Source organism: Camarhynchus parvulus, chromosome 4A, assembly GCF_901933205.1.
Source record: "Camarhynchus parvulus chromosome 4A, STF_HiC, whole genome shotgun sequence".
Lineage (NCBI taxonomy): Eukaryota > Metazoa > Chordata > Aves > Passeriformes > Thraupidae > Camarhynchus > Camarhynchus parvulus.
This window is the reverse complement of record NC_044600.1, coordinates 6,792,380-6,819,644: the sequence shown is the minus strand read 5'-3', so window position 1 is coordinate 6,819,644 and position 27,265 is coordinate 6,792,380. Positions and strand designations below refer to the sequence as shown.

General features: G+C 38.6%; 1 protein-coding gene across 2 annotated transcripts; it reads left to right on the top strand.

Annotated features, from left to right (window-relative positions):
* Positions 1-349: 349 nt before the first annotated feature.
* On the top strand, positions 350-26,153 carry PHF6 (PHD finger protein 6). 2 transcript variants are annotated; one of them, XM_030967463.1, is made up of 11 exons: positions 350-491; positions 5,281-5,460; positions 5,640-5,741; positions 8,771-8,904; positions 9,212-9,255; positions 18,234-18,397; positions 18,575-18,718; positions 19,960-20,064; positions 20,947-21,080; positions 21,735-21,864; positions 22,154-26,153. In XM_030967463.1, exons 2-10 carry the CDS (start codon positions 5,323-5,325, stop codon positions 21,862-21,864), a joined length of 1,095 nt encoding a protein of 364 aa, XP_030823323.1. In that variant the 5' UTR covers positions 350-491; positions 5,281-5,322; the 3' UTR covers positions 22,154-26,153. The 2 variants fall into 2 exon arrangements, with proteins under 2 accessions (XP_030823323.1, XP_030823322.1); XM_030967462.1 differs by having other exon boundaries at positions 18,231-18,397.
* The last annotated feature ends 1,112 nt before the right edge of the window (positions 26,154-27,265 follow it).

The window sequence follows — 27,265 nt, the reverse complement described above, 5'->3', positions numbered from 1 at the left end:
CACAACGGCTGCGGGTGAGCGCTGCGCATGCGCACTGCTCCCAGTGTGTCCGTGCCTCCCGCCAGCCCCGCTTGCTCGCGCCGGGACCTCGCGGGGAAAGTGGCGGCGGCGGGCGCGCATGCGCAGAGCCGCCGTTCCCCACACAGCCCCATCTTCCGTTTCCCGGCCTCGCGGGGAAGCGCCGCGGGGATAGCGGGAACCGGGAGCGGGAAAGGCGCGCGCATCGTCGCGCGTGCGCAGAGGAGGCCGCGAGCGGCGGCCGCCGGGCTCCCGCCAATCGGGCACCGCCCCGCAGCGCCGCCGCGGCCCAGGCGCGCCGTGCGTGCGTGCGTGCGTCCGCTCGTGCGTGCGTGCGCTCGGCGGCGGCGGCGGCGCGTCCCGAGCCCCGAATGAACGCGCCGGTCCCGGCGGGCGAGCGGCCCTGAGCGACCCGCGAGCGGGGACGGGCCGTGCCGAGCGGCTCCTCCGCCCGCACCCCGCCCGCCGCACGGGTGAGTGACCGACCACCGACCCGCCGAGCGCCCGCTGCCCGCCCCGCCGCCGCTGCGCCGCGCGCTACAGGGGCAGGCGCGGCGCCCCCGGCCCGCCCGCAGCCCCCGGCCCGGGGCTCGCCCGCCCGCAGCCGCCTCCGGTCCTGGGGCTTCAGCCGGCCCCTGCAGCCCCGCGAGGGTCGCGGCACCCCGCAGTATCCCCTCAGGGTGCCCCGGGTGCCGGTACCGCCCCCCTGCCCCCTCCCCGGGCCGGCGGTGCCGCTCGCTCCGCCCGCCCCGGCCCGCGCCCTCCTTGCAGCGAGGATCCGCCCCCCCTTGTCTCCCGGTCCCGTTTCCCCCAAAATTCCACGGAATCGGGAGGGGGCCGCCCTTCCCGCGTCCCTCCGCGCTCCCCCCGGAGCCCCGCGGCCGGGGAGGGGTCGGGCCCGGCGGTGCCGGCCGGGCCCCGCGGGGAGCTCGGGCGGATCCTGCCCGGGAGATGCCGCCCGGCCCCGGCCATCCCCGGGGAGGCGGCGGCGGAGGTGCCGCTATCGGCCCAGCTCCCGCTCCCCGGGGGAGGATGGAAACTTTCCTGGAGATCCCTTAGCGCCGGCTGCCAGATCTCCCTGACGGCGGGCTCGCTCTGTGTCAGCTGTAGTCACCTGCTCTGCTCTCATTGTTTAGACGTTCGAGGGTTTGCCCTTCTCCCCTCGTATCTGCCCCCTCTTCGGTGTCTTTTTGGGGTTTTTAAAGGAAGTTGCATGGATAAATTCCCATCCTGCTTTTTACAGTGACTGTAGGATGCTGTGTGAATGTAACTCTTGGATAAAAATTTCTATGGGACCTGTGATTTGGGTTCTCAGCCACAGAACCTACAGGATACTTTCCCTCTCCTCTTCTTCACTCCCCCTTTCTCCAAAATAAACCTCCCAACAATGGGTGTCCGACCCGGGAAACTGCAAAGCACTTGCAAGCTTGTAACTCATATCTCCAGTGAGCATCTTGGAAAAATCAGCACAAATATTTTCTGTAGCTTTTCCCGAGAGAACAAACCACTTCAGCATCTGCAGTGGCATTTTCTGAAGCTTGTTTACATCTCTCAGGTTTTCCCTAGGCGTCTGAAATTTTCTTCACAAATATAAATTCTAATATTTTGAAATATAGTTTGGGAATTGTACAGGTCACACAGCAAAACAAACTTTACACGTGCAGTGTGTAGATGACTGTCTTTTGTATGAAATACAGGTGAGGTTTTAACTCCTATAATCAGGATCCTGAAGCATGTTTGGGCAATAAATAGAAATTAGAGTCCAGGTTACTTTCCATTCTTTGGTGCTGAGCAATGTCTCATGCACTGAGGGCATCCCGTGCCTGAGAGTTATTGAACTTGCACTTCTGTATCAGGAAATCTGTTGCCTCGAGCTCAGTAAAGCAGCACAGAAACTACAGGAGGGTGTAAAACCTGCTGCTTTAAAGATAAAATAAAGATGCTGGGAGGGAAAGCGCCACATTTAATACATTAGTGCACATAAGAAACGTGAATGCAAATGAACCCAAATTTTTTGGTGGAGAGCGGTTGAGTGAATTTCTGTTTGTGTGATTCTGGGGAACATGTAACTTCTCATTTCTTAGAATAAGCCCATGGAAAATTGATCTGTATGGAATAATCTTTGTGTCTGTAGTATGTGTGTTCCATTTTGGTGGAGACAGTGAAAATCTCCCAGCCAGTGATTCCACAGTACATCACTCCTTGTGATCCAGTCTGTGAGACTCTGACAAAGCTGACAAACAAAATTCTATCAGCAGGAGATGTAATCACTGTTTTTTGTAATTCTTACTCATTTGTTAGCCTTTAAACATGGAAAACCAAAATATTGAGCTGTTTTTAACTTGCGTTTTTTCTCATTCCAATGAAATGTAGCTTGATACTTGGCAAACTAGATTAGTTGTTCTGGGTGATTTAACTTGAGAGAAGAAAACAGAATTTTGAGTACTTGGATTCAGAATTGTGGGGCTGTAGCTGCATTACTTGGTTCATCTTTCTCAGAAAATGTGTTTTGTTTCTGTTTTTAATGGACAGGATGAGTGCATTTTGACACAAAGAGAAGTGATCTGAGAGTAGTGTCTTCTCACATTTATGGGAAAGCAGATATAATTTATGGAGAGGTCTATAGATGTTTCTCATGCTAAAGATTTTTCAAGACTCTTTAAAAATGTATAAATAGGATAAATGCCCAGTGAAACAAACAAACAAACCTACAACAAATGTGGGATTTGAAAGAAAACTTTTAGATACCGTTGTGAAATGCTTTCAGAGTAATTTAATCTGATGGTGAAAAGAACGTGAATTTCCTTTTTGGCCCGTTTGAGTTTTGAATAATTTTTCAAGTATTAAATTATTTGTAATTGTGAAGTATTGCAAAACATATATTTGATTTTTTTTAAACATTAGCATCCATGTATCGAGTAAAGATTGGCATTATTTTTATTTTTAACTTCACTGTGAGCATTAAAAAATCTAACTATGCAGAAGTACTCGAGGAAGTCAGGCTGTGTCAGGTTCTGGTGCTGCTGCAGTGACGTGCCTGTAGTGCACTGGGAGGTGCAAAGCAGTGAGCTGTGAGAAGCTTCTTTATAATCTTGTGTCTTGGAAAGTTGTTTTTCCTATAAATTAAATATGATGAGAGCCACTTAAAAATTTTTTATGTGTGCTATAAATTACTTTCATTTTCTAAAATACAAACTTGCTGCTTAAATTGAAAGGTAGCTCTGTTTTATTAGTAATTCTTGTTGCTGAGAGTCAGTAGGACCTGTGCACATGTACAAGGAAATTCTTGATCTTCCTTTTGATAACTGGTATTGTTGGTGTCAATATTTTAGTAATATAATCTGAATATAAAATGAAACTGATAGGCCCAAGTGATTGTGTGTTTATATACCACACTGTTTATACAAACCCAAAACTTTTGCATTTTACATCACTTTGTTAGTGTATTTCTAAACATCCCTGTGTGATTTATGTTGATCTATTGAATGTGAGATGTAAACAAGTAATCTTTGTGATATTACTTCCTGCTCATCTTTTGTAGGTCTTTTTCTGCTCCCAAATAATCCTTAAGTTTTAAAAATACCCAGATTTTTATTTTTTAATATACATACATACATACATATTTGTCTGTCTGTCTCTTCAGAAATCATTCTTTCTACTCAGAAGGGATTACAGAATAGTCTTGTTTTATTTTTTCTTCAGAAGAATACAATATAATAATTCTTTTGTGTTTTAACACTTAAGGACTCCCTATTGCCACTGCAGAAGGGTGTGACTGGTTTATCCAGATTGGCACATTTTTTGTGCAAATCAGCAAGATCCGAAATCTTTGCATTCTTGTTCTGAGTGTGCGGCAGCGGCGTGGACTGCTCACAGTTAGAACAGAAAGCAAATGGAGCTGTTGGGAGGGCACAGGCTGGGGGACAGGACAGGCACCTTTAGAGCAGGAGTTTTGCAGTAAACGGTGCAGGGCCAGCAGTTCCAAGGTCTGTGAAAATCTGTTAAAGCAGGAGGGTCTGACAGCAGGAGCCGATGGAAACTTGAGGACGTTCTTTTGAGAGGAGTGAGTGATACCAGCATTATGAGCTTCTGACAGCACCATGCAAATTCCAGAGAGCAGCCGTGTATTTTCATGCAGATCTGTGCCATTGTAGCCCAGTCCAGATGTTTTGCAACCCTGCTCTCTTATTTATGGCTGATTTTACACTTTTTTCCAACACAAATATTAAACCCTACAGTGGCTTTTCTTACTTAGCCGAGTCAAATGAAGAGAAAGGCTGAGGAGGATTTTATTGCAGTTGTGGCAAATTCTGATAGTAAGGCTGAAATCTCCAAAGTAAAAAGCTCTAAGAAAGTCTATTTGAAGAAGATGAGTTTTTTATTTCTTGGTAGATGTAGAAGCAAATGAACTTAACAAACTTCTTAATGCTGGGCCAAAATATTCATACACTCATTGAATATTCTCACTTCTGCACGAGCTGTGTCTGCTTGAGTTGAGCACTGTGACCTCAGTGTTACATTTTAAAACGTGTTGCTGGTAGCACTTGAAAAGTTGGTGATTCATACTGAATTTAATTTTAAGTTACTTTTCTGAGCTGAGAACAGCAGCTCTCGTGCACTTACTGAAACCTCTACTGCCAAACTAACTGTTGGTCATAGAGAGGTTTCCACTGCAGCACCTCGGAGAGATATCTAAAATTTTGTTCCTAATGCTGTTTGAGTAGCCACAAGATACCTCTGATACCAAAAGTGGTAATATTTTATCATCTCATCTCTACTCTTTACTCATGTGCTCTGGTGTGAGCCTTTACAGCCAAAACCTGTACAGGAGGCTGTGCTGAACTGTTTTTCTTTGCTTCTGTTTTTGAAGGAGTTCAGTAGAATGAATTTCATTGCATGTACATATATTTTTTTTCCTACAGATTCCTTTCCTGTAATAAATAACTATAAAAATAAGTTGCAGTAACTTTTTTTCCCCGATGATTCTATTGTATTTCACTTACTTCTTCTCAGTTTTCTGCTTTTGTATTAGCATCCCAAGTTTTATTTTAATTCTCAAACTTATTTTTGTAAAGAAACTGCTTTTTCTTGCTGAAAAAATTTCATTAAAATTTGGCCAAATACTGCCTCTGCCAGTCGCCTGTTTATTTGGCTATATTGAAGTAGCATAAAGAAAAGGGACAGATCACTTCCAAGCATCCAATACTATGTTAATTTGCCTTTTGATGTTAACGTGCTGATTGCAGTTCTTTTTTCCTGTAGCATTGACAGGATTGCAGTGGCATTCTAAGGTCGTTTAAAATCATGACAAGCTCAGTCGGACAGAAGAAAGTCTCCTCCAGACAAAGGAAGTGTGGGTTCTGTCGGTCGAATAAAGATAACGAATGTGGGCAGTTGCTGATGTCGGAGAACCAGAAGGTGGCGGCACATCACAAGTGTATGGTGAGTGACCGGGAACGGGATGGAGCCGGGAAAGCGCTGCAAACACGTGGAAAAGCCACCCAGACTGGAATTGGCACACGTGATTAACCACTGCACTTTGGTGGGTTTTGTATCTATAAATTTCTCTATCACTTATGCCCTTAAAAATTAAAATACAGATTTTGTCTCTGCAATTTTAGCTGTTCTCATCCGCACTGGTTTCTTCACACACTGATAATGAGAGTCTTGGTGGATTCTCTATTGAAGATATTCAGAAAGAAATAAAGAGAGGCACAAAACTGGTAAGTCCCTGTTTTGGCTCTTGAAAATTAAAGACAGTATTTTCATACCCTCCATAAAGTTTGCAAGGAAGTTGTTCAGTGTACTTAATATTTTCTGTTAGATTTCTGAAAGAAATTCACATTCTAGGCTCCTGGGAAGGGTGTTAATTGTGCCTTTACCAGAACGTGCGTTTACTGCCAAAATCTAGTTTTAACTACCAAATACACATTTTGCTCCTTTTATATTGATTTTAAAAAATAATGCTGTGAATGTAGAGGGCTTTTGAGGTATGTGGGTACAGTAGTCATTGCAGCTCCACCAAATTAAAGAGATTGAGCAGCAATGACTTTTTTTTTAATTCTTGGAATTAAAAAAATCATAAGGATTTTTTTATTATTATTTATTTAGAACTAGTTGTTTTTCAGTTTGGGGAAATGAGTGAGGCTCTTCTTAAAATAATTTTACCAGATGATCAGTTCACTCCTCACATTAAAACCTTTCAGCTTGATTATTTAAAGCATTCTATGTATTTACCAGTTCTTGGACCACTAAAGGAAGTCCAAAGTATTGTAGAACTACCATTTTATAATAATAGTCTACAATTTCATCCACTGTTTCATTTGAATCTTTTCCCATCTAGGGAAATTCATTTGCTCTAATTAGCTGAAAGAAATAACTGTTCACCAGTCATTCATGTTGTTATCAGGACTTTCCAAAGACCCTGGTAGTAAATGAAACTAATGATCATAAAGAAAATACTTGATTCCTGTGTCTCTTAAAGGGTTTTAAAGGTTTTTTCTTTTAATGTGTTTGGTGGTTTCTCTTTCTGCTTCTGAATCTCTTTATGTTCCTTCTATTGCAATGGCTCCATTCTTGGAGCTCACCAGCTGTGCGTACCAGGCACTTTGTTCAGGTTTTTGTAGAAAACCTGGATCTGGTCAATCTCATGGATTCATAGTTCTGAGTTGGTTCCTCTTTGGAGAAAACATACAAGATAATTTTAGATCTTAACTTAGGTGCCTGTCTCTGTGGCTGGCAGAGGGCTGCAGCTCTGAATCACTCTCTGGAGGAATTCTTTCTCCACTGGCATGTGGGAAGTTTAAAGGTAAAGGTTTTTCATTAGCCCAAATCCCTTCTGTCAGATTTGCTTGCCCAGTCCATTCTCGGGGAGCACATTGAGCAAAAGACCCCAGAGCACTGGGTTGGGTGAATTTCTTGATGGCTTGGGCTCAGTTTGTGCTCCCTCAGGAGGTACTGCTGGCCAGGTGGGCTCTGACAGTGGGGACCTCATTACCAGAGGGACAGTGACAGAATGTAGAGACTTTCTGATGGCAATAGATCTGTCTGAGAAAAGGTGCTAGGTTCAAACCTTGGTAGGCCAGACACAAAACCTTATGAAGTCTAAATATTTGGAAGAACAAGTCACTGATATCTTAATTATTTAAATCATCTGTATTATTTCTAGTATCTGTGAATGGAAAGGATTTTTTTTTTAAGAACATACCTAATTTGCAGCTTATCAAACTTCTTATATACCCAATATAACTTGAGTTAGTGACCATTTAGACAGCAAACATGTACCAATGGAATAAGTATTTTATTGCTTGCTAGAAACATGGATGAAATGTGTGTGCTTTGTTTTACAGACACATTATGGTGTTCATAAAAAGAAAGTTTTCTTTTAGTCATTTCTGGCTTTCAAAAAAACTGAGGTTCTGGCTGAACTTGATTGGCTGGATATATAAGCCTAGGCTTTTCTAAAGAACTTTGATCAGCAATTATTATATATAAAACCATAATGGATAACAGATTTATGAGATAAAATGCCCATAAAAATTAGATAACAACTAGGCAACAGTATATAACTGTACCATTTCAGAGCTTGCAGAGGAGTAAATGGAGATGATCCAAGGCTTTGACATTTTTACTGTTCAGTTGACTTCGTTAAAATTGAAAAACAGGCTGGTGGTATATTTGGTAACTTTGGTGGTATATTTTTTTGGCATATTTGAGAGTGGAAGGAGAACTTGACTAAATGTGTGCAGGGGAGAAAAAATGTATCCACAGAGATAGAGAGATATATAGATATATATATGTAGGGAATATCCTACATTGTATACTTAGATTTGGAATTGATTGTAACCTTTTGGGGGTGTTGGCAATATGCAGGATACAAACAAAAAGCTCCAGTTGTCTTGGGGGGGTGAGTTTAATGGGAAATCCTGGGATTTTGGGGAATATTAAGTCAGAAGAGAGCAATAAAGAAAAAACTTTGTGATACTGTCAATTACTTCCTTTCCTACCACAGTATAAGAAGGACCATGAGCAATTTAGAAGGCTAATTTAGATAGCTGCTGTTATCTATGTGTCTGATACAAGAAGAATTAATTAATGGGAAAGAAGAGCAAAGCAACAGACTCACTTTTAATCTTTTTTTGCAATATAAGTACAAAGAACAAAATTTAGTTTAGTTGAAATAAATTAATTGCGTACCAAATATTTCACTAAATTCAGTGTTTTGGAAAGGACTTTAGGACATACGGTAGAAAAAAAATAAAGTTAGCTGCTGATGCTGAGGTAAATTTGCAGGTTGTCAGTATTTCTGACTGCAGGATTCATTCTCAAATGGGTGTCATTTTTTTCCCTCTTGCATTTATAACATAATTCAGAATTAAAAAGATACAATTATGATTTTGACTTTTCTGAAATGGTTGGTACAAACGACTGTCCTTGTGAGAGGGACATTCAGGTGAATAGGTTTGTCACTTTCATCAGATACATTCCACAAAAATAAATTACTTATATTCTTCATTGAGTTGATAAAGGTGGTTGAGTTGATAATGCATCTGATGGTTATTGCCCTGTTGCACACTTGTAACAAAATTCTTAATTTTATAATAAATTATGCAAAACACCTGAGAGCAGGAAGAGGAATACCATGTACATAAATCCATTTGTTTTGTCACTAGGAGTGGTAAATATATTATTTTTTGAACTCAGCACAATTCATGTTGCTTTTTGTTTAGTATTTCTTTCTTTTCCTTTCCAGATGTGCTCTTTGTGCCACTGTCCCGGAGCGACCATTGGCTGTGATGTGAAAACGTGTCACAAGACATATCACTACTACTGTGCTTTGCATGATAAAGCTCAGATAAGAGAGAAACCTTCACAAGGCATTTACATGTAACTATTATTTATTTGTTATGTTTATTTTTTAATTTGTATTTTACATTCTTTGTTTAAAAAACAAACAACAAAGCAAAACAAAACCCCACTTTGGAATCTAAACAAAACTGTTGCAAAAAATTCTGATTATGATTGTGGCATTCAAAATAGTGATGTGCTAGAAAAGCATATTTTCACTGCAAGATTTGTGTATCAGTGAGTCTTATAAGTGGGAGAAAAATGTACTGGCATTTAAATTTAAAAGATGAGTAAATAATCTGTGATTCGTGACTGACTTGACAGTTTTCAACTACTTTGTTTATAGGATTTTATGTCGAAAACACAAGAAAACTACGCATAACTCTGAAGGTAAAATTATTCAATATAAATTTTTCCCATTGTAGAAAGATACTTGGTTAAATTTAATTTTTCTGGAGAATATAAGTGTTTTCAGTAAAAATTAGAACTACATATTTTCGAAAAACAATGAGTTTGGAAGTCCGTCTGATTTCTGTATTTTCTCTAAAAATTATTGATTGAGGTGGGAAAAACCCCCAACCATAAATTTTAGGATGTTCAAAAGATATGATACTCCATAAAACCAAAGTTTGGGTAGAAGTTATACTTTCCCTTCTTGGAAGAAGCTGGCTTATATTTGTAGTTAAGTATTCACAATATTAACATCTGAGATTTTGTCAGATAACAACTGATTTCTGCTAATGTTCCTAAATATTAATTATTTTTTGTACTAGTAAATAGAGTTTAATTCTTGTAAAAAGAAACACCCAATGGTAAATGAAAAGGGTTGTGATGAGTTCACTTAGAGATAAGTTTCTGAATCATATTATTTTAAAAAAAATTACGGATCCATTCACTAAAGCTTTGCAGAAAAGAACAGTGAAATGCCACAAATGTAGATATATTGTGTGGTCTGTTAAAATACTTGTGCTTTTGTGTTTTTATTTAGTATTTTTCTTTTTTTCTACTGTATCTGAATTTGGGTAAGCAAACAGTTGGTAATTTACTTCTTGCATTGTTTTCAACTGAAATGTCCTCAGATTTAACTAAGGAGGAGTATGCAACTGTTTAGGGAAAATTAAACATCATAAATTACTTCAGTCTCTATGCCAAATGTATTTTTAAGATAATGTATTGCTTTTTATGCTACAGGTAGTAAACTTTTTAATGGTAAAGGTTTGGATGTTATTTCAGTGTTCAGAAAGATTCTGAAGGCAGCAGAAAATACCAAAGAAAATGTATTTCTTTTTTTTAGTCTATTTACATCATTATTGTTGTGTGCCTATATATAAAACTCTAATTTTACTCTTACTGGGTTTAAACAAGAAAAAGAGTATCTATGTTATAATTAGTTCTCCAAAGAGAAGAGGTCAAGTTATCTTGTGTTTGTTTAGGGGTCGCTTTGTGAGTTAGCAGACACAGAGTGTTAAAGACATTTTGAGTCCAGAGAGATTAATCTCTTTAACTGATATTTTAAAATAATCTTTTATACTTGCTCACAAATGTCTCAGTGTTTGACATGTGTTTAGAAATGCCTCCAATTCTGCATGGAACTCAAAACCAATGAATTATTTTTTCTGCTTGGGATTCCTTGCAGGATCTGAACTTGTGCTTTTCTTTAAGAGTTTTCAGAAACCATTATCTCCAATTTTGCAGTGTAATTTTCTAGCACCAAAAGCTTTTAAATTTTATATAGATATATTAGGAAAAATTTGTGAGTTTTTTAAATTAAATGTTGATGATGGTAGTTTATTAAAACATTCATCTAGACTCATGAAGAACCTATTAGATTGTGCATTTCTCCTCTCCTGCCCTCAATGTCACTCAGAACAGCTGAGGCCAAAGAACCTGATAGTACATTATCTAGCACTTTGCACATTTTTTTGTTTGAAATATTTACTTCTGTCATGCTTTACACTTCTAGAAATAGCTTTGCACTTCTAGAACTATATGTAGCTAAACTTCACATTCCTGTTTCCAGTTCTTTATTTAATACTTCACTGAAGTTCCAGTCAGTGCTCTTTCCCAAAGAATATGTTTTCTTTTTAGTCCATACAGTTTTGGAAACTTTACCCATAAAATAATTGATATTTACAGTTGTGGATTTAATAAAGCCAGGAGCTGGGGCTCTTTTGTGGTAGACCTCCTTTAAATCAAAGAAAAGTAGAAACACATATTGCATATGCCTGATACAATGCTATAAGTAATTTCCATAGCTATGGTATTTTGCCACATTGAACACTGATTAACTTTAGCAGACAGAAATTACAGGGTGGTTTTCAGAGTTTCAGAATAGACTTGGGAGGTTTTTTCCCTTAATACTTGAATGCTGAAGTTTGCTAAGTGAAATGACAACTGGAAGGTGTTGGATGGTGAGATTAAACTTTGTGTTTGTATTTTGTTTGTTTCTTGATGAGAATGTGAATGTCAAGGAAGCATTTAAATGTGAAAGAATGGTGGTGTGTGAAACCAGATAACGGACTTGGCAGAGGAGAGTGACTTGACTAGGCAGGGAAGCTAGATGTTAACACAGTGGCTTTCTTGGTTTTTTTTAATCTTGTTTTAGTTTCATTTTCATTAATCTTTGCTTAGCAGTGTTTTCCTAACAGAACAGTTAAAGCTTATCTGTGGTTCTGTCACCCAGTGTGGGTGCAGGGAGGTGCTGGAACCATCAGTCCTTTTTAATGGAAACTTAACTGCTCCTTCTCTGGGTTGCTTTTGGGTTGGGGGTTTTTATTATGATTAATTTGTTGCAGTTTTTTTTCTTGGTCAGTTTAAAACATCTGTGGGTTCTTACGCTTGGTTCTTTGTATCCAGATTGAATTGTTCCAGTCCAAGTATTTTTATTCTGTCACTTATATTAGTAGATGTTCAAAGAGTTTTTACGAGTGTTTGGTTTGCCCAGAACAATTTATTTTCTGTAGGCAGCACTGCTGCATAACAGTGAGATTTTTCCTTCCCTTCCCTAGAAAATGGATGCTTCTGGGGGCATACTTGCCCAAGTCTGAGATCTGGCCCATGCACCTTTGTTAGAAGTTCTAGTTTAAAAAGACTGTCTGTTAAACAATTAATAATAGTTAAAGAAGATCTCTTGAGGCTGCATGGAAATAATGTTGAAGCACCTATGTTGGGATTAAGTTACCTACTAAGACTTAATAAAAAGGACCTCATAGATGTTTTTTATTGCTGTTATGAAATTCAGGTGATGTGAAGATTCATCAGACTTGGTATCTACTCATCAAGACAAAATTAATGAGTGATGGGAATTATTTTTTCTTCACATGACAGGACTTGAACTACCTTCTGCTTTCTTTGAATATGAAAATGTGGAACATAGCAGCCGAGTACTGTGCTCTTAAATTCATTATCTGTTTAAACACATTGTTGGGTTTATCTAATTTATCTATATGGCCTGGTATTTAGGTGACATAGAATAGGAAAATTATATTTCTCCTATATTTCCTTTGTGTAATTCAGAGTGACTTTTCTATGCTTTGTTCCCATTAACTGGGAAAAGGACATCTAGGTTTTTGGCTTGCTGTTTACAAATGTAACAAAATAACTGAACTTCAGGTAACAGCTTCATTCAGAATTTTAGGCAAGCTAAGTTTTCAGTACCTAATAGGTTACAGGAATTGGTGCCAGTGCTTTCAAATGATCACAGCTAACCATTAATTGAATTAGTGTTCCGTTTGATACAATTGCATTTATTCTTTTTGAAGAATGAAGTATTGTTGAACTCATGTTTTGGATCTGTTTGTTGGAATTTATTCCAATGTACTGGAAATAATTGTTGAAAAATGAAAAAAACTGGCCTCTCTCAGTTCCCTGCAGGTGAGGCTGCCCTGCCTGATGTGTTGAATTTTAAAAAAATTCAGCTGATGAGGAATAGCTTAATATAAACTAAGATAAGAATGTAATTTTATCTGTTACACAGTGGTATGACAAAGACTAACAAAGAGCTGTGTGACTTCTCTTGTTAATGTTTAAAGCACATGCTTGAGAACTGTGGGGTCAGAAAATAAAATGTCTGTAATTTCTGTTGTAGCTGTGCTCAAAGCCTCAGGGAATTATGTTTCCACAGTGGAAATGAGGATATTCCCTGTCTTAGCATCTTTTTCATGTCAGTGTGAAGATCAGACATGGAATCTGTGCTTCTCACACTGCTCAGTAAGTTGAGTCAGGATGATATTTCTCTGAGACACTGTAATCTGTAGTGCACTGAGTACTTTCCCAAAGTGCTGTGAAAACCAGGCAGGAAAAACATCTGCAACTTTTTGACATTCTAGTTAGGTAACATTCTGATTCATCTTTGATTCTTCGAGCAGTGTTTGTTCCCTGTTGCATTTTCTGTGGCCTTGGTCCTAGCACACATTTGCCTCATGCTGTTTGCAGTAACCATCAGGTGTAAATGGTTCTGTAATGTTGCACTTTGGGGTCCTTTGGATTTTGATGGTGAGAAAGTCTTCCCAGGCTCTGCTAACTCAGCCTGCCTGGCTCTGGGTGTGGCATCAAATGTGTACCTGGTGTTCCCACAGGAGCACTTGGTCCAGGCAGGAATTAGCAGTGTCCCATTATAGACTAACGAGGTTTTGTGCAGAAACTCCAAGGTTTTCTTATGGAAAACCACAAGGCTAATGGAAAAGGAAAAATGTAAAAGTCATGTGGTGAAGGGTTTGTCCTGTCTGAGGAGCTGTCCTGTGGTGTTCTGATTCTTCCTCCCATCTAGGAAAGGTGTTACACGGAGAGGCTCGAGCTGCTCAACAAATTCATCAGCTTTGTGATTGTGCAGATAAGCCAAGTGCATCATCTGTCTTCAGTCTTTGCCAGTGTTTCTTTGCTTGAAAATGTGGTTAAATTGTGTGGTTAGTAAGGACTATTTTATTATTTTTCTGCGTTAAATGTACTTAAATAAATAATCTCAAATACCTCATAACAAGTAACTTCTGGATGAGAGTCATCAGTTCCTTCAAGTGTCTGGGGCTTTTGGAAAACAGAACATATTAGTGGCAGGACCTAAGGGGTAACTTAATTTTTTCCTCTCAGTTCTTACTTTAATTTAAATATGTTTAATGTAACTTGTTCTTTTTCCATTGAAAAAGATAACACAAAAAATATATTCAGCATTTTTGTCGTTAATTTCACATCATCTGCTGGTAAAAACTACTATTATTTCATTATTAGTTTACCTGATTTTGTATTTGTTTGCAAGGGGGCTTATGCAAATCCCTGTTTCTAATTATTGCTTATAGATGCATCCACATTTTTAGTATTAACTGTGGGGCCAATAAGGCTCTTTTGGGGTTTTTTTGATGTTTCTTTCCAATTTAAAACAGTGATGTTGGCTCATATGGGTTATTTGGTTTCAGCCATCGTTTAATGAGATTTTACTCTAGCACGCTGAAATACTCTTTTCTTTTTCTGCTATATTCTATTTCTCTTCTAAAAATCTAGTAAGATTGATTTTGTTCCTTGAATTTTTAGTTTCTCTTTTATCCCAAATGCACTGTAAAACTTTACCTGCATATGTGTGATTTCAGATTTATATAGCAGCATGCCTCAGCCCCTTCAGCATTCAATGCTTTGGCTTCTTTCTATGTCCAGTTCTACTTGCAGATATATTTTGCCAGTAGTTTTAGTTTTTATCTTCCTCATACAAAATCAGCCTGCTTTGTTTCTGGCTCTCTTACTCTGTTGGTTAAGGTACTGTAGGATGTAAATAGAGCCATATTTATTGTACACATCCTCTTTTTACATGTTCTTTCACAACCTTTAAATCACTTAATTCTTTATTACTTTGCTTTAACCTGGCTTTTGGAAAGGGGTTCCATGTGTATTTCAAGCTGCTGCACTATGGATCAGTGATTTCTCAATCTCTTCTCTGCCAAGCCTTATTTTAAACAGCAAAACATCTTGATCCTTTTTCCTTCTAGTTATGATCAAAGGAGAATTTTTAGATTTCTCTCTGAAGCTGAATCTCCCTGTTAACAGTTGATGTAATACAGCATTTTGCTAGGGTTCCTTCTGTGGTACTTTGGATTTCTAAAATGCAAATTAGGAGCTTGTTGCTACTCATCTGAATTTACAACATCATATTCCTAGGTGCTTTTCAAAATGTAGATTGTTTCTTCTTGATTTCTACCCTAACCCCCCCTTTCTCAGGCCATGTTGTGTATTGGGCTCTTTTCAGTTCTAGCATTTAGGGACTTCTGAGAGAAGCTCATAGAAACCTCCTTAGAACTTTAGATAAAGTTGTGTTGAGAAATTGTCATGATTTTAAAAAGCAATGCAGTAATGGGATATGGGATGGGAAGTAGCTGAAGAGGGAATTCTAGGGAATCTCAGGGGATTCAGAGGTTGGGTGATATCCATGATAAAGCATCACCTGGTCAGGGAGGAGTTGAACAACTTTTTGTGTTTTCCTTAGTTCAAGCTGACATGAGAAGTTGGAAACACCCAACCATCAGATGCCAGGGACACAGGGTAAGCTGGCAGTGGGCTTGAGGGGAGGGATAGGGCACCCACCAAGCTGTAAATTAAACATGAAGACCATGCAGGGCAGATGTGTTTGACACTGGTTACAGTCCCCCTGTTCTGTTCTGTTCTGTTCTGAGAGTTCAGGGTGCTGTAAAAACGAGAGGAGCTTTAATGTTTCAGGTATCAGGCTTGGAGGATGGATGTGGCAGAGCAGATCCTCACATCTTGGTGCTGTTACTCTGTAGGTCCACATCACTTGAAGTAGGAGATGTAAATCTTCAAGGAATTGTATTTTAGTGAAGGGGTGTCATGTAGCATCTGGGTTTTCATGTGTGACCTCTGGAAGTTGTAGTTTTGAGCACAGAAGAGGAGTTCTCCTTTAAGGAAAGCTGTGCATTCTTCATGGTTTTTTATTATACACTGAAACTATCTTTTAAAAATACAGCATTTTTACTCTTCAAATATTAAATATGGTAATAATTATAGACTAAAAATAGCACTTAAGAACTTTTTCTATTAGGAGATTGACACTTCTTCTAAGAAATTTGTTTTCATAAGGTGTGCTTGGTTTTTAGCAGTTATAACTCACTTCTGGTTTTTTAAGTGGGACTGTAAAGAGTTCAGGACATGCTTTAATGTTATTGTAGAAAATAAGGGCGGACTGAAGTGGAAAGCATTTTGGCTGATAAAATTGACAAGGATCTTTGGAAAAAATAAAGAGTGGCAGTGAATGGACTGTGTTTTGTTTCATGAAATAGTAGGGAAGTCCACTGAATTATTTTGGAAGGAATACTTTTAACTTCTTACTGATGTCATTTAAAGGCTCATGGATTCAATAGTCACACACTGTTTTTCTAGAATAATCATCTATGATTTCTGTAAAGGTAAAAATAGAGACAAATAGTCACAAATTTATTTGAATAATCAGTGGAGAGTTCATGTGATGAACAAGATAAAAAGAGAATTCTTTTTGAAAGAGGTTTTCAGATTGCAATAAAATTTGCTATGTGCAGTCTAAGATGTCAGTATCTAAATTGCATAATCTTGTTTGGGGAATTTAGCAAGTGGTGACAAATGAAATATAATGTTACGTAGGAAATACTGAGAGGAAAATGTAAACTGTATCGTTTCATTACGTCATCTGTGTCATCATTTATTTAGTTTTTAGGGTTTTTTTCAGAGTAAAATAAATGGTGCTTTTGACATGTAATTAGAAAAGAGTAGTTTATATATTAAAGTATAGGGATGTTGTAGACAGACTGATGTGTCTTACTAGCAACTTGGGCAGATCTGTATATAGCTGAATAATCTGTAAGTTTAAACCAAAATAATTTGCAGATCAGTATAAATTTCAGTATAACCTGTTGTGGTGCATTTGGATGAGTTTTCTGTCCTTCCTTAACTGAGCAGAAGCTGTAGCTTTCCTTGGGGATTAGTGACAGATACAATGGATGGAGCTGAGCAGGATGTCCTTGTGTGCCAGGCTGGGCCAGGCCTTCAGTTGTCTTCTGCTCCCACTTGGTGGCTGTGGAATATGTTCAGCACTTGGACTTCAAGTTTTGTGCAGTTGAGGCTCTGTTATCACAACATAGAAATGTGATCTGAGTTTTATGTGATAATAGGTAAGAAAGACGAGTGCTGGCAAGGCAGCATTTAGTCTCCCGCTAAGATGTCCTGTCTGGACACTAAAACAATATGGCAATATCCATCAAGTGGATGTTCCAGGTCTTTACCATTTCCTTCTGTTTGGGGGCTCATACTGATGTTTGTGGTTTGGGTTTTGAGAAGTCCTTCAGCGGGGTCTGTGCGTGTTCTTTAAACAAGTCTGAAATAGGTTTGTGGTTCGAGCAGGGGTGGGTGCTCCAGATTAAAGGGAAAAAAAGGAGGCTGCTTCTGTGAGTAGGAAAGTTGTTAGTGACTGCATAGAGCTGGTTGTTAGATGTAATTATCAGATACAATTTAACTAGATCTTATTGGAACCAATCTCAATCTTGTAGAATTGATCTGTGTCTTCTCTAGAGCTATGAGTTGTGCAAAGGCCAGTGTGCCCAAAGGCTGGGCTCAGCTCTGTGCAGTCACAGCTCAGCTGGCATTTGCAAAGGAACTTGTCAGGCCTCTTTGGCATGTCTGTATTAAAAAATGTGTTCTTGTGTTCCTAATAGTCTGTAAATACTTGATATGGGATGTTGTCAGTGGGGTTGATTTCCTCTGAAGTGGAGGCTGGTTTTAGCTGCAGATCTAAAAATATTCGGTAATGACATAAAATTGTAGATTTGTTTCACTGAAGGCAAAATACTTTTCAGTTTTAAAGCTTGATGTTATAACCCAAAGGATGAATTTTTTTCTTAAGTCAACAGGCATCAATTAATAAAGCAAGGAGAGAAGTATTATTTGGGTTCACTGGCATACTATCAAGGGCAATTTACATTGGAGTTATGCATCTTAAAATAATAAATTATTAGCATATTTCATGGGTGAAAACACTTTCCAGTTTCAGTGTAGATTAAATGAATGTTATTTTCAATGAGGGTAAAGATGTGTGTCTGAAGACACATTTTAGGTCTGAAAGTAGAAGTTGTAAAAAACAATAAACCTTCTTATGTTATAAAGATGCAAAGCTGTATGACATAAAAAAGTAATGCTTTCAGGATCTTCAATTGCATATTTGTAATAAATGGGGAAAAGGTGCTTTTTTTTATTTCTGACCAAAATTCAGAAAATACAACTTGTGGTTTTTCTTGTCTGGTATTGGTGGGTTGTGGGTTGGTTTTGGTGTGGGTTTTTTTCTTAGTTTTTTTTTTATAAAATTGTGGAGAATCTTATTTAATGATGTTTTCTGACTTCTAAAGCAGATTTAGAAGAAAATATCAATGAACATGAATTGGAGCCTTCACCTCCCAAAGGAAAAAGGAGGGGTCGTAAGGGAAAGCCAAGAAAAACAAATTTAAAAGGGCAATCAGAAGACACTAGATCTACGTCCTCACATGGCACAGATGAAATAGAAAGCAGTTCCTATGTAAGCAGTAAATATGCTAAACTTCTTAGAAGACAGAATTGCATATTTCTTCTCTGAAATAAAAGTTTTGTTAAAATTTGCATTTGTCTGAGCCTCCAGCTGGTGGCCACAGGCTTTTAAAATTGCAACCTTATTTGTATCCCAGCAGTATATTTTAGTAAAATGTTTTTCTTTCAGAGAGACAGGTCTCCCCACAGAAGCAGCCCCAGTGATACAAAACCTAAATGTGGATTCTGTCATGCAGGTGAAGAAGAAAATGAAGCTAGAGGAAAGCTTCATATATTTAATGCCAAAAAGGCTGCAGCACACTATAAGTGCATGGTGAGTAACAGTATTGTTGTTAACCAGTCTATTCTGTGAATTTTGTCTGAATTGCTATTTTGGATTTTAATACAGTACCCTCACATGTAATTATGCTGAGTATTGTCTGTATGCTGACGATCTTAAGCACTGAAGTGTTGCAAAGTGAGCAATTCATTTATTTTCACTGCAGGCAATATGAATAAAAGTTGGCTTCATGCTAAGAGATGGAATTAGCTCAGGGAGATGCTTTAGCTTATTAAAAATGCTCCCATAGTGTCTAAATGCATATGAAGTATTTAAAAAGAAAAACAGAAAACAGTTTTAACTAAAAGAATCCTTTCCAAGAACAAAACAACTTCACAGGCATTCAGGGACAATCTGAGAAGAATCCATGAACTTTGTTCATTTTCTGACCTGTGGATTCAGGCTGTGTGAGTTAAGTAGAGCGTGGGATATGGAAGTTCCAGAAAGCTCTTGCCTTTAGATGATCACATTTGTAGAACTGTCAGCCTGAAGGGGATCCCATTGCAAAGAACATGAGCAGATAGTGCCATGAGTGAGGTGGGGCTTTGGGTAACAAAATTCACTGGTTCATGTTGTACCTCAAAATGAATAAATAGTCCAGGCAATCTGTGGAGTTACTCATTGGCTTTCTGTACCCAGCCTCACTAAACAGAGAGTTGGTGTGTGCCAGCAGCTTGAGTCTTACTCTAGCAAAGCTCTTTGTTACTTTGTCTATCTGAACTTCAGTTTTAAGGCAGTTAAAGCTGAATATAACAGGATGATGGTGGAAGGGATGATATTCTGTTCTCCATTTTCATCCCTCAGGACTTCACAGCTGTGTTGACATCAGGGTTGAACCTGAATTACATATATGTCACAGGGAAGAAAATAGAATATTCCTAAAACGTTGAGTAGTGCAATTGATAATACTTTCCATTTGCTACTTTATATTTTCATCCTATCATTACTTCTCGTCTACTCCTCTGTCTTTTAAAAGAAATTTCTCCAAGGCAACAACTACTCTAATTAAAGCAGTCAGGTTGGGATCAGAAGGAATGCTTTAATTGCTCAGCATAGGGTTTTTCCTAGTTTGTTGGTAAAGCACTTGCTGTCTGAGATCACAAAACAGGATGTGCAGTGCTCAGTTATTCCTGTAGAAAAAAAAATTTCCAAGCATCTTGGTTTGTTCATCTTGAAGAAAGACGTTCATCCAACATCTTTGGACCTGACATTACTTTGACTTGCTTGTTTTACAGTTGTTCTCTTCTGGCACTGTCCAGCTAACAACAACTTCAAGGGCAGAATTTGGTGATTTTGATATCAAAACTGTACTTCAAGAAATCAAGAGGGGAAAAAGAATGGTATGTACCTGCAGAATGTGGTGAATGTGTTAGTGATCCTGCTAACACTGTGTAGCTCTGCCTCCTTCCTTTTGTGGAGCAATCTTTTCCATCTCTTTCTAAACACAAAATTAAAATATATTGTTACTTGTGGGAAGGGCAGCCAGATAGGAATCACCTTAATATGAGTGGTATTTGGGCTTGTGGTATTTGGGATTCTTTATGACAATGTACATAATTGTTGTGATCACAGAACCATATGATTCATATTAGCCATGCTGTAACTATAAGAGAGTAACAGCTTTGTTCCTGTGTTACTAAAATCACACTATGTGGAGCTGCACATAAAATTAGAGAATATGCAGTTCTTGCAGTGAATATATTCTCTGAAATTGGAAACAAACCAGTGTTTCCAACTGTTTTGGTGTTTCAGTAGGAAAACATTTTAAGATCTTAGAGATGGGGATGCTGGTAAAACATCACACTGTATTTTATTAAAACTCCTGATGTTTTCAAAGTGCTAAGAAATGTGTAGGGGATCAGACAGATAATAAAAAACTAGCAATATTGTTCCTTGAAAAAAATAATTTAAGACTCTATATATTAGCATCCTAACTTCAGCAGCAATAAAATGGCCTTGGACATGCAATAACATGTTTTGCAATCATATAGCAATTTCCTGTGCAACAGACAGGTAAATCCTAGTGTTCATGTTTTGTGGGTTGGTATCTTACAGTTTATGGTTTACCATGTCTTTGATTAACTTTTCATTGGAAGGATGATCTGCCAGAGGAATTACTCTGTTCCAAAATGTTAGCCATAAATATGAGGAACATTAAACTGAGTACTAAGAGAGAATAGACTGAGATGCTAAATGTTGCTGTTCTTCTTTCCCCTGCACAGAAATGCACACTCTGCAGCCAGCCTGGTGCTACTATTGGGTGTGAAATCAAAGCCTGCATAAAAACATACCATTACCACTGTGGAGTAGAAGACAAAGCTAAATACATTGAGAACATGTCACGAGGAATTTATAAGTAAGGACCTATGTAATTGTTGAATCTACTACAAAAGTAAAGATATTTCATTATGCTTTTTCTGCCTGACTTGGCTAGTCAATATATTCTTAAAAAAGAGGATATTTCTTAGCTTAAAATAGTATCTTTAAGTAGTTGTTCTTTAAGTAGTTGTTGACTTTACGAAACATTTCAGTTACTCTGCTAATTTAAAATTTCTGTACTGTTGTAAATAGGAAAAATGAGAAAATTACTTGACTTGTATTAGATTTTCCTTCTCCAGTAATCTGTAATTTAGATCAAGAAAATTGATGTCATGATTCCTCCATATTGATGTGTTTGTAGCTTCCTTCAGGGGCTTTTTGGACCCCACAAGTTTCCATCCTTCCTGAGAGCTGTGGCTTGGCTGCAGCTGAGCTGCCGTGCTGTGCCCACGAGAGGGCATTCGCTGAGCAGTGAGAGGCACGTCTGCAAAACTGGGATTGCTCACAGTTTTGTTGACTGCTCTTCACCCTTGTTTTCCTTCTCAGTTTAACTGATGCTTGACTGGAAGCTGTGAATGATTTAAGAGTTTGCAACTGACTTTGTAGCACATCTCAAAACTAATTGAGAGATAAGTCAGGTTTGGATGGATATTTTCAGTGTAAATCCTCACTGTTCCTTTTATTGTGCTAGACTCTATTGTAAAAACCATAGTGGAAACGATGAAAGAGATGAAGAGGATGAAGAAAGAGAAAGCAAAAGCCGTGGCAAATCAGGCACTGACCATAATGACATTCCTCAGCAGCAGCTCAATGGAAACTAGGTATGGAAGTTACTCCTGACAGATCTGTTACCAAGACTGAAACGCAATATACAATTAATGTAGTTTACTGCAGTGAAGTATTTAAATCTAGTGTATGCAGAGTACTTTTTATTGGCATACTGTAGAAGAACGGGGAGGATTTGTTGTTTTTTAAATCCGGCTGACTTTGTAACAGTGTAAGAAGGGAGGCCCTCATTTCTATTGCTAAATGTAGATGTAATGTCAGAGCTGTGAAATGCTTTTCTGTATGATTTTAAATTTACTATTGTTTTCATCATTTTTTAAACAGGTTCAAGGGACAGAGTTATAGAACTGGGAATGGCTAAGACATCATAACTACTAACTCTTTTAAATTGTTTTCTAAAAATCAGAAAAGGGTTAGTAACTTTTTACTACCCAACTCTGTTAGAAATTTCATTGAACTGCCTGAAACGTTCATGTGTGTGAGCCTTCAGTAAGTGACAGAGTTTTACATGTCAATATTATGTAGTTTGTAGTCTGCAGTGTCTGGAAAAAAATGAAACACTATATAAATGATATGTAATATGTACAGTGTCAAAAGTTAAGGCAGACATTGAAATGAAGTAAGATCTATATTTCTGGACTGAATAAAAACTTTAAGATTTGGAATGTGTAAGTTGTTTAGTGGATTCACACAATGAGGGAAGGTCTTAGCTAGTTTAATTAACAACATGGACAAGTCCTTGATGGCAACGAGCTGGTACTTTGTGAATTTTGCATTTTCTTCCTGCACGAGTTCCGGAGGTCGTTGATGGCAGAGCCGCGCTGGTCTGGCTCGGGCAGCAGCATTAGGAAAGGACTCTGTGTACACCAAGCACGCTTGAACATTTCAGGTTGTTCCTGTTGTGATTGCTCATTCCGCCCGGCATTGTTTGCGGGAGATTGACTTGAGCAGCTGTTGGTTCTGAGCTGTGAGCTTTAGAACTCATGCCAAAGGGCTGTAGTTCATTCTTTCCCCAAAAACCCACCTCTTTCTGTGTCTTGATTTACAAAGAACACTTCACCAAGTGTGATTAAAACCCTACTATACAAATGTTTGGACTTTGCAGCCCAATCTCTTTTACTTCAGAGAGTTACAACTCTTAACTCACTATGGAATTTAGCCACCATATCTGACGTCCATACCTCAGGTGTTCTCTGTTGTGTGGAACACTTCATGTTTTGTCAAGAATGTGCATAAAGGTCCCATATTCTGTAAGAAGAATGAGGAAGCAACCTTTTTTGCTAGATTGGTATTTATTTTTTAATCATATGACCACTATATGGGAAAGTTCACGTATCATCCTTATTGTTTTAGTGATTTTTTTTTCCTTTTTCTGTCAAGTCAACAATCACATCATGGAATTCTACTTGCTAGAATTTGATGTTCCTTGAGGGAACGCTCAGATCTAGGCTATACCAAACCTAAAGAACAGTCCTCTGACTGCGTTCAAAACACCTTGTCATTTCTAATGGCTACTGGCTTCTTCAATTGGTCTGTTAAAGCACATCCTCAGACTTACTTAAATAAAACCAAAAAGCTGAATCTAGTCCACATGTTTGTCTGTTCCTACCGCATCACCTTATTGTTTGTTTAGGGTTTTGACTTGTTTCACTCTGAACTCCCAACAAAACTTCTGGATTTGAAGGAAGGAAACAAGCAAAAGACACTGATTTGACTATAAACTACTACAGTTCTTCTGTGATTGGTATTGCAAAAACGGTTCATATGTAACATGAGTTTCTGTAGCATTTTTTACTTGTATTTTTAAAAGATTTAACGTGTGTCATTTGTCTTCTTATGCATTCCCTTAATGTCTTGAGGGACTCAATTACTGTATATTGGAGTTTCTAACATTTTACCTGTTAGAATTCAATCAATTCTGTTTGCTTTCCTGGAGAATAATCCTGTTTGGAAAGAAATATTGCTGTGTACAGAAAATATTCAGTTACTGCTCTAAACATGATGCCATTGCTCATTTTTATTTTGTATTTGTAACTTTCAAAATTAAAAGCGTGACTTGAATTGCAATGACAGATCGATTATTGAAATTGTCTATCAAGGTGTTTTGTTTCTCCTAGAACATGAAGATTTTTCAGCCACTCAGAACAGTTTTAGAATGCAAAATAGCATCCTTCAATATTTAAATTACTTCAGTTTGTGCCTCAGACATGGCCCTCCCATGGAAAAAAGGCACTTTGTTTGCAGCTACTGTATTTAACTAAGTTTGCATGGGGTAGATCTGCCAGCATACTGACTGTACTTGAGACTGAGCTCTAATTCATTGTGTCAGTGGCTTAGTATAATATTCAATCCAATAACTCTCCTGTTATGGATAAATTAACCCATTCCTTGCCTTGAAGAACCAGAACAGCACTTTACCTTCGGGTAGCAGAAAAGCAAGTAGCTGGTTTCCCTGTTGCCCCTGAGTGCTGAAATGGCCTGGTGAAACTGTCATCAATTCAGAATTCATGGAAGCAAAGTCAAAAGCAAAAACCTTTTCTTACAAGCCTCAAATTTGTCATAACTGACTTCAACTCATGTATGCTGGGTAAAAGTGCCTTACAATGTAAAAATTGTATTTATATATTCCCAAGTAGCATCACCTGCTGGGGAGTAATTCTGTCGTGGTGTTAATATTTAGAAGAAATGTACCTCAGCAGTGTATTTACTGTACATCTCTTACGTCCTTAATTGTAGTTTTAAAAAGCATGACAATGTATCATAGTATACAACATTTACATCGTTTTTTTAAAAGACAAAATACTGCCATTACTGTCTTTTTATGTGTATTTTAGCTTGGAATTTCAGACAGTCTCTCTGAATTTTTGGGGGTTTGTTTTGGTTTGCAGGTTTTTTTTGGTAAAGCAATGTAATCTTTGCAAGCATATATTGAAGATTATTCTGGAGCATCTACTGCCTTCCCAGAAATGTTAGAAGTAATGAAAGTGCTCTATAGGTGAACTAGGTATGTTTAAATTAGCTAGTTAAATTAATACAGTCAATTTGTTACTGAGATTTTTTTTTATTAGGCACCTTCTACTTTCATCTCACAATCAGAGAATTCAATGTCATGAATTCAACAAAACTTGTCTTAAAAAACTGGTTTCACTTTAATTTTTTAAAATTTTATTTGATTATTGTTACTTTTTGCCTTTGGGCATTTCTTTTGCTCGCAAGAGGATTGTGTGCTCTTTAAGATGCCTGGAACCCTCTGAGAAGGGAGGTTTCTCCCCAGCACCTCTCCATTAAGAGATCTCCCCAACTCACTGTGGTCTCACAGATCTGTGGTTCTGCTATTCCCAGAAGGACTGTGCCAAGGAAGGACAGGCATCACAAGGATCCTGTTCAGATATCTCGAGGATACAGCTGGTGCAATGCCAGAGTCCCAAGGTCAATCCCCCAGAGCAGTGGCTGTGCTGTCCAGGGCAGGGGGGAAGGGCTGGTTCAGTGTCAGTGCAGCTCCTGAGCACAAGGTGAGCAGAACATTGCTCCTGCAGCACGGGCTGCTCCACAGCAGGCTCTGTGATAAGGCTGTAGTAGGAGCCACCCCTACACTCCACGAAGTCTCAGCTTCATCAGGTACAAAGAGCTGTGCTGATCTACAGTGCTTTGAGTCTGCCAAATCTGGCCCTAAAATGTAGTGTAATGGAAGAGTTTGTCTCTTACTCCTGCCTACAGGAAAAAGAACTTCATGCTAAAACAGAGTGAAAAATGAAGAGGTGATAATCTATTTGAAATATCAGACTTATCTGACAGGTGATAATCAGTGCATTCCAAAAATATTAATACGCTGAATCAGATTGACAAGAAAATTAATCCTCATTAGATTAAATTAATCTGAAGAGAACCAAAAGTGCATGATAGCAATTAGTAACTCTTCTTCCATGTCACCAGAGTCAGATTCCACTATATTAGTGATGGAGGTGAAAAAACAGAACACAGCCCTTGTTTTATATACTTGGTGAAGCAGTTCCTGCACATGCATATGTATGCACAGCCATTAGTCTGCAGTGACATCTCAGCCCTTAACGAATCCTGGAGAGCTGTTGCTTGTCAAAGCACTCAGGTTAGGCCAACGTTTGCAGCTTTTGCTCTAGCATATATTTACATTAGGTGTAAAGACAAGGAATGTATGGAAGAGGGTAAATGCATTCCTATCTACAATGTTATGTATATTTTGTTCCTGTTATATTGGCTTTACTTCCAAAGTTGTAGTTTGCAGTATTAGTTTCTTTTTATTGGTATCCTTGCATATATATATTCAATAAATGAGTTATGAATTTCATGCTTGCATATCTGTCCTTTTTCCAAAGGTATAACTTCTGAAACTGTCATTTTAATGCATAAATGCAGTATTTCCTATTGAGGTTACAGGCCCAGGAAAACATTTCCAGGAGAGGTGAGAAGGCATCATGCTTACAGTGTGGCACTTGGTGGTAACTCTGCCTATCTCTGTTCCTAACTCTGCACTGGGTAAGCTGCTTTGGATTTACCACTGCTGAATGCAAAGTGACTGACTTGCTGGAGGTTCCTTTTCTCACCTTTCAAGAACTTTTTTTTTTCCAAGAGTGAATTAATTTAGACTAAGAGACCAAGGGAATGCAGAGTATGTCTTGGTTTCAGCTGGGATAGGGTTCGTTTTCTTCTAGTAGCTGGCACAGTGCTGTGTTTTGGATTTGGTGTAAGAATACACTTGATAACACACTGATGGTTTAGTAGTTGCTAAGTAGTGTTTATACTAAGTCAAGGACTTTTCAGCTTCTCGTGGCTAAAGGACACAAGAAGTTGGGAAGGCACAGAGCCAGGAGAGCTGACCCAGAGGGATATTCTCTACCATATGGTGTCATAAACTGGGGGAAAGCTGGCTGGGGCTGCTGCCTGGAAACTGGCCAAGCATCTGTCAGCAAGTGGTGAGAGTTGGATTGTGCATCACCTGATTCGTATATTCTAATTTTTTATCATTATCATCATCATCACCATTCTTATTTTCATCTTTTTCTGCTCCATTAAACTGTCCTTATCTCAACCCATGTGTTTTCTCCCTTTAACTCCTGCAGTTCTCTCCCCCATCCTGCTGGGAAGAGCAGTGAGTGAGCTGTGTGGGGCTGAGTTACCAGCTGGGGTTCCAAGACAGTGCAAGTGAAGCACACTGCAGACATGCAGCTGCATCCAGGATGCACTTTGGAGCCACAGAAATGTAGCATAAGAGATTAACAGAGCAAAGGATCACTTGTAAATCACTGGATTTGTCCAAATATGTAACTCCATACAGCAAAACAGTGATACCTGTCAGTGATTTTAAAGTATCAAAGAAATGGGCTGGGAAAACTCCATAGGAGAAAAGGCACTATTACCCTATTGATGAAGACTTTATTATTATGTCATCATCTTAAACAA

Excerpts from the sequence above, each read along its gene's own strand:
- PHF6 (XM_030967462.1), top strand. The coding sequence starts at position 5,323 with ATGACAAGCTCAGTCGGACAGAAGAAAGTCTCCTCCAGACAAAGGAAG. Across the intron at positions 5,742-8,770 it reads TAAAGAGAGGCACAAAACTG|ATGTGCTCTTTGTGCCACTG; the intron begins GTAAGTCCCTGT and ends TTTCCTTTCCAG. Across the intron at positions 9,256-18,230 it reads AACTACGCATAACTCTGAAG|CAGATTTAGAAGAAAATATC; the intron begins GTAAAATTATTC and ends TGACTTCTAAAG.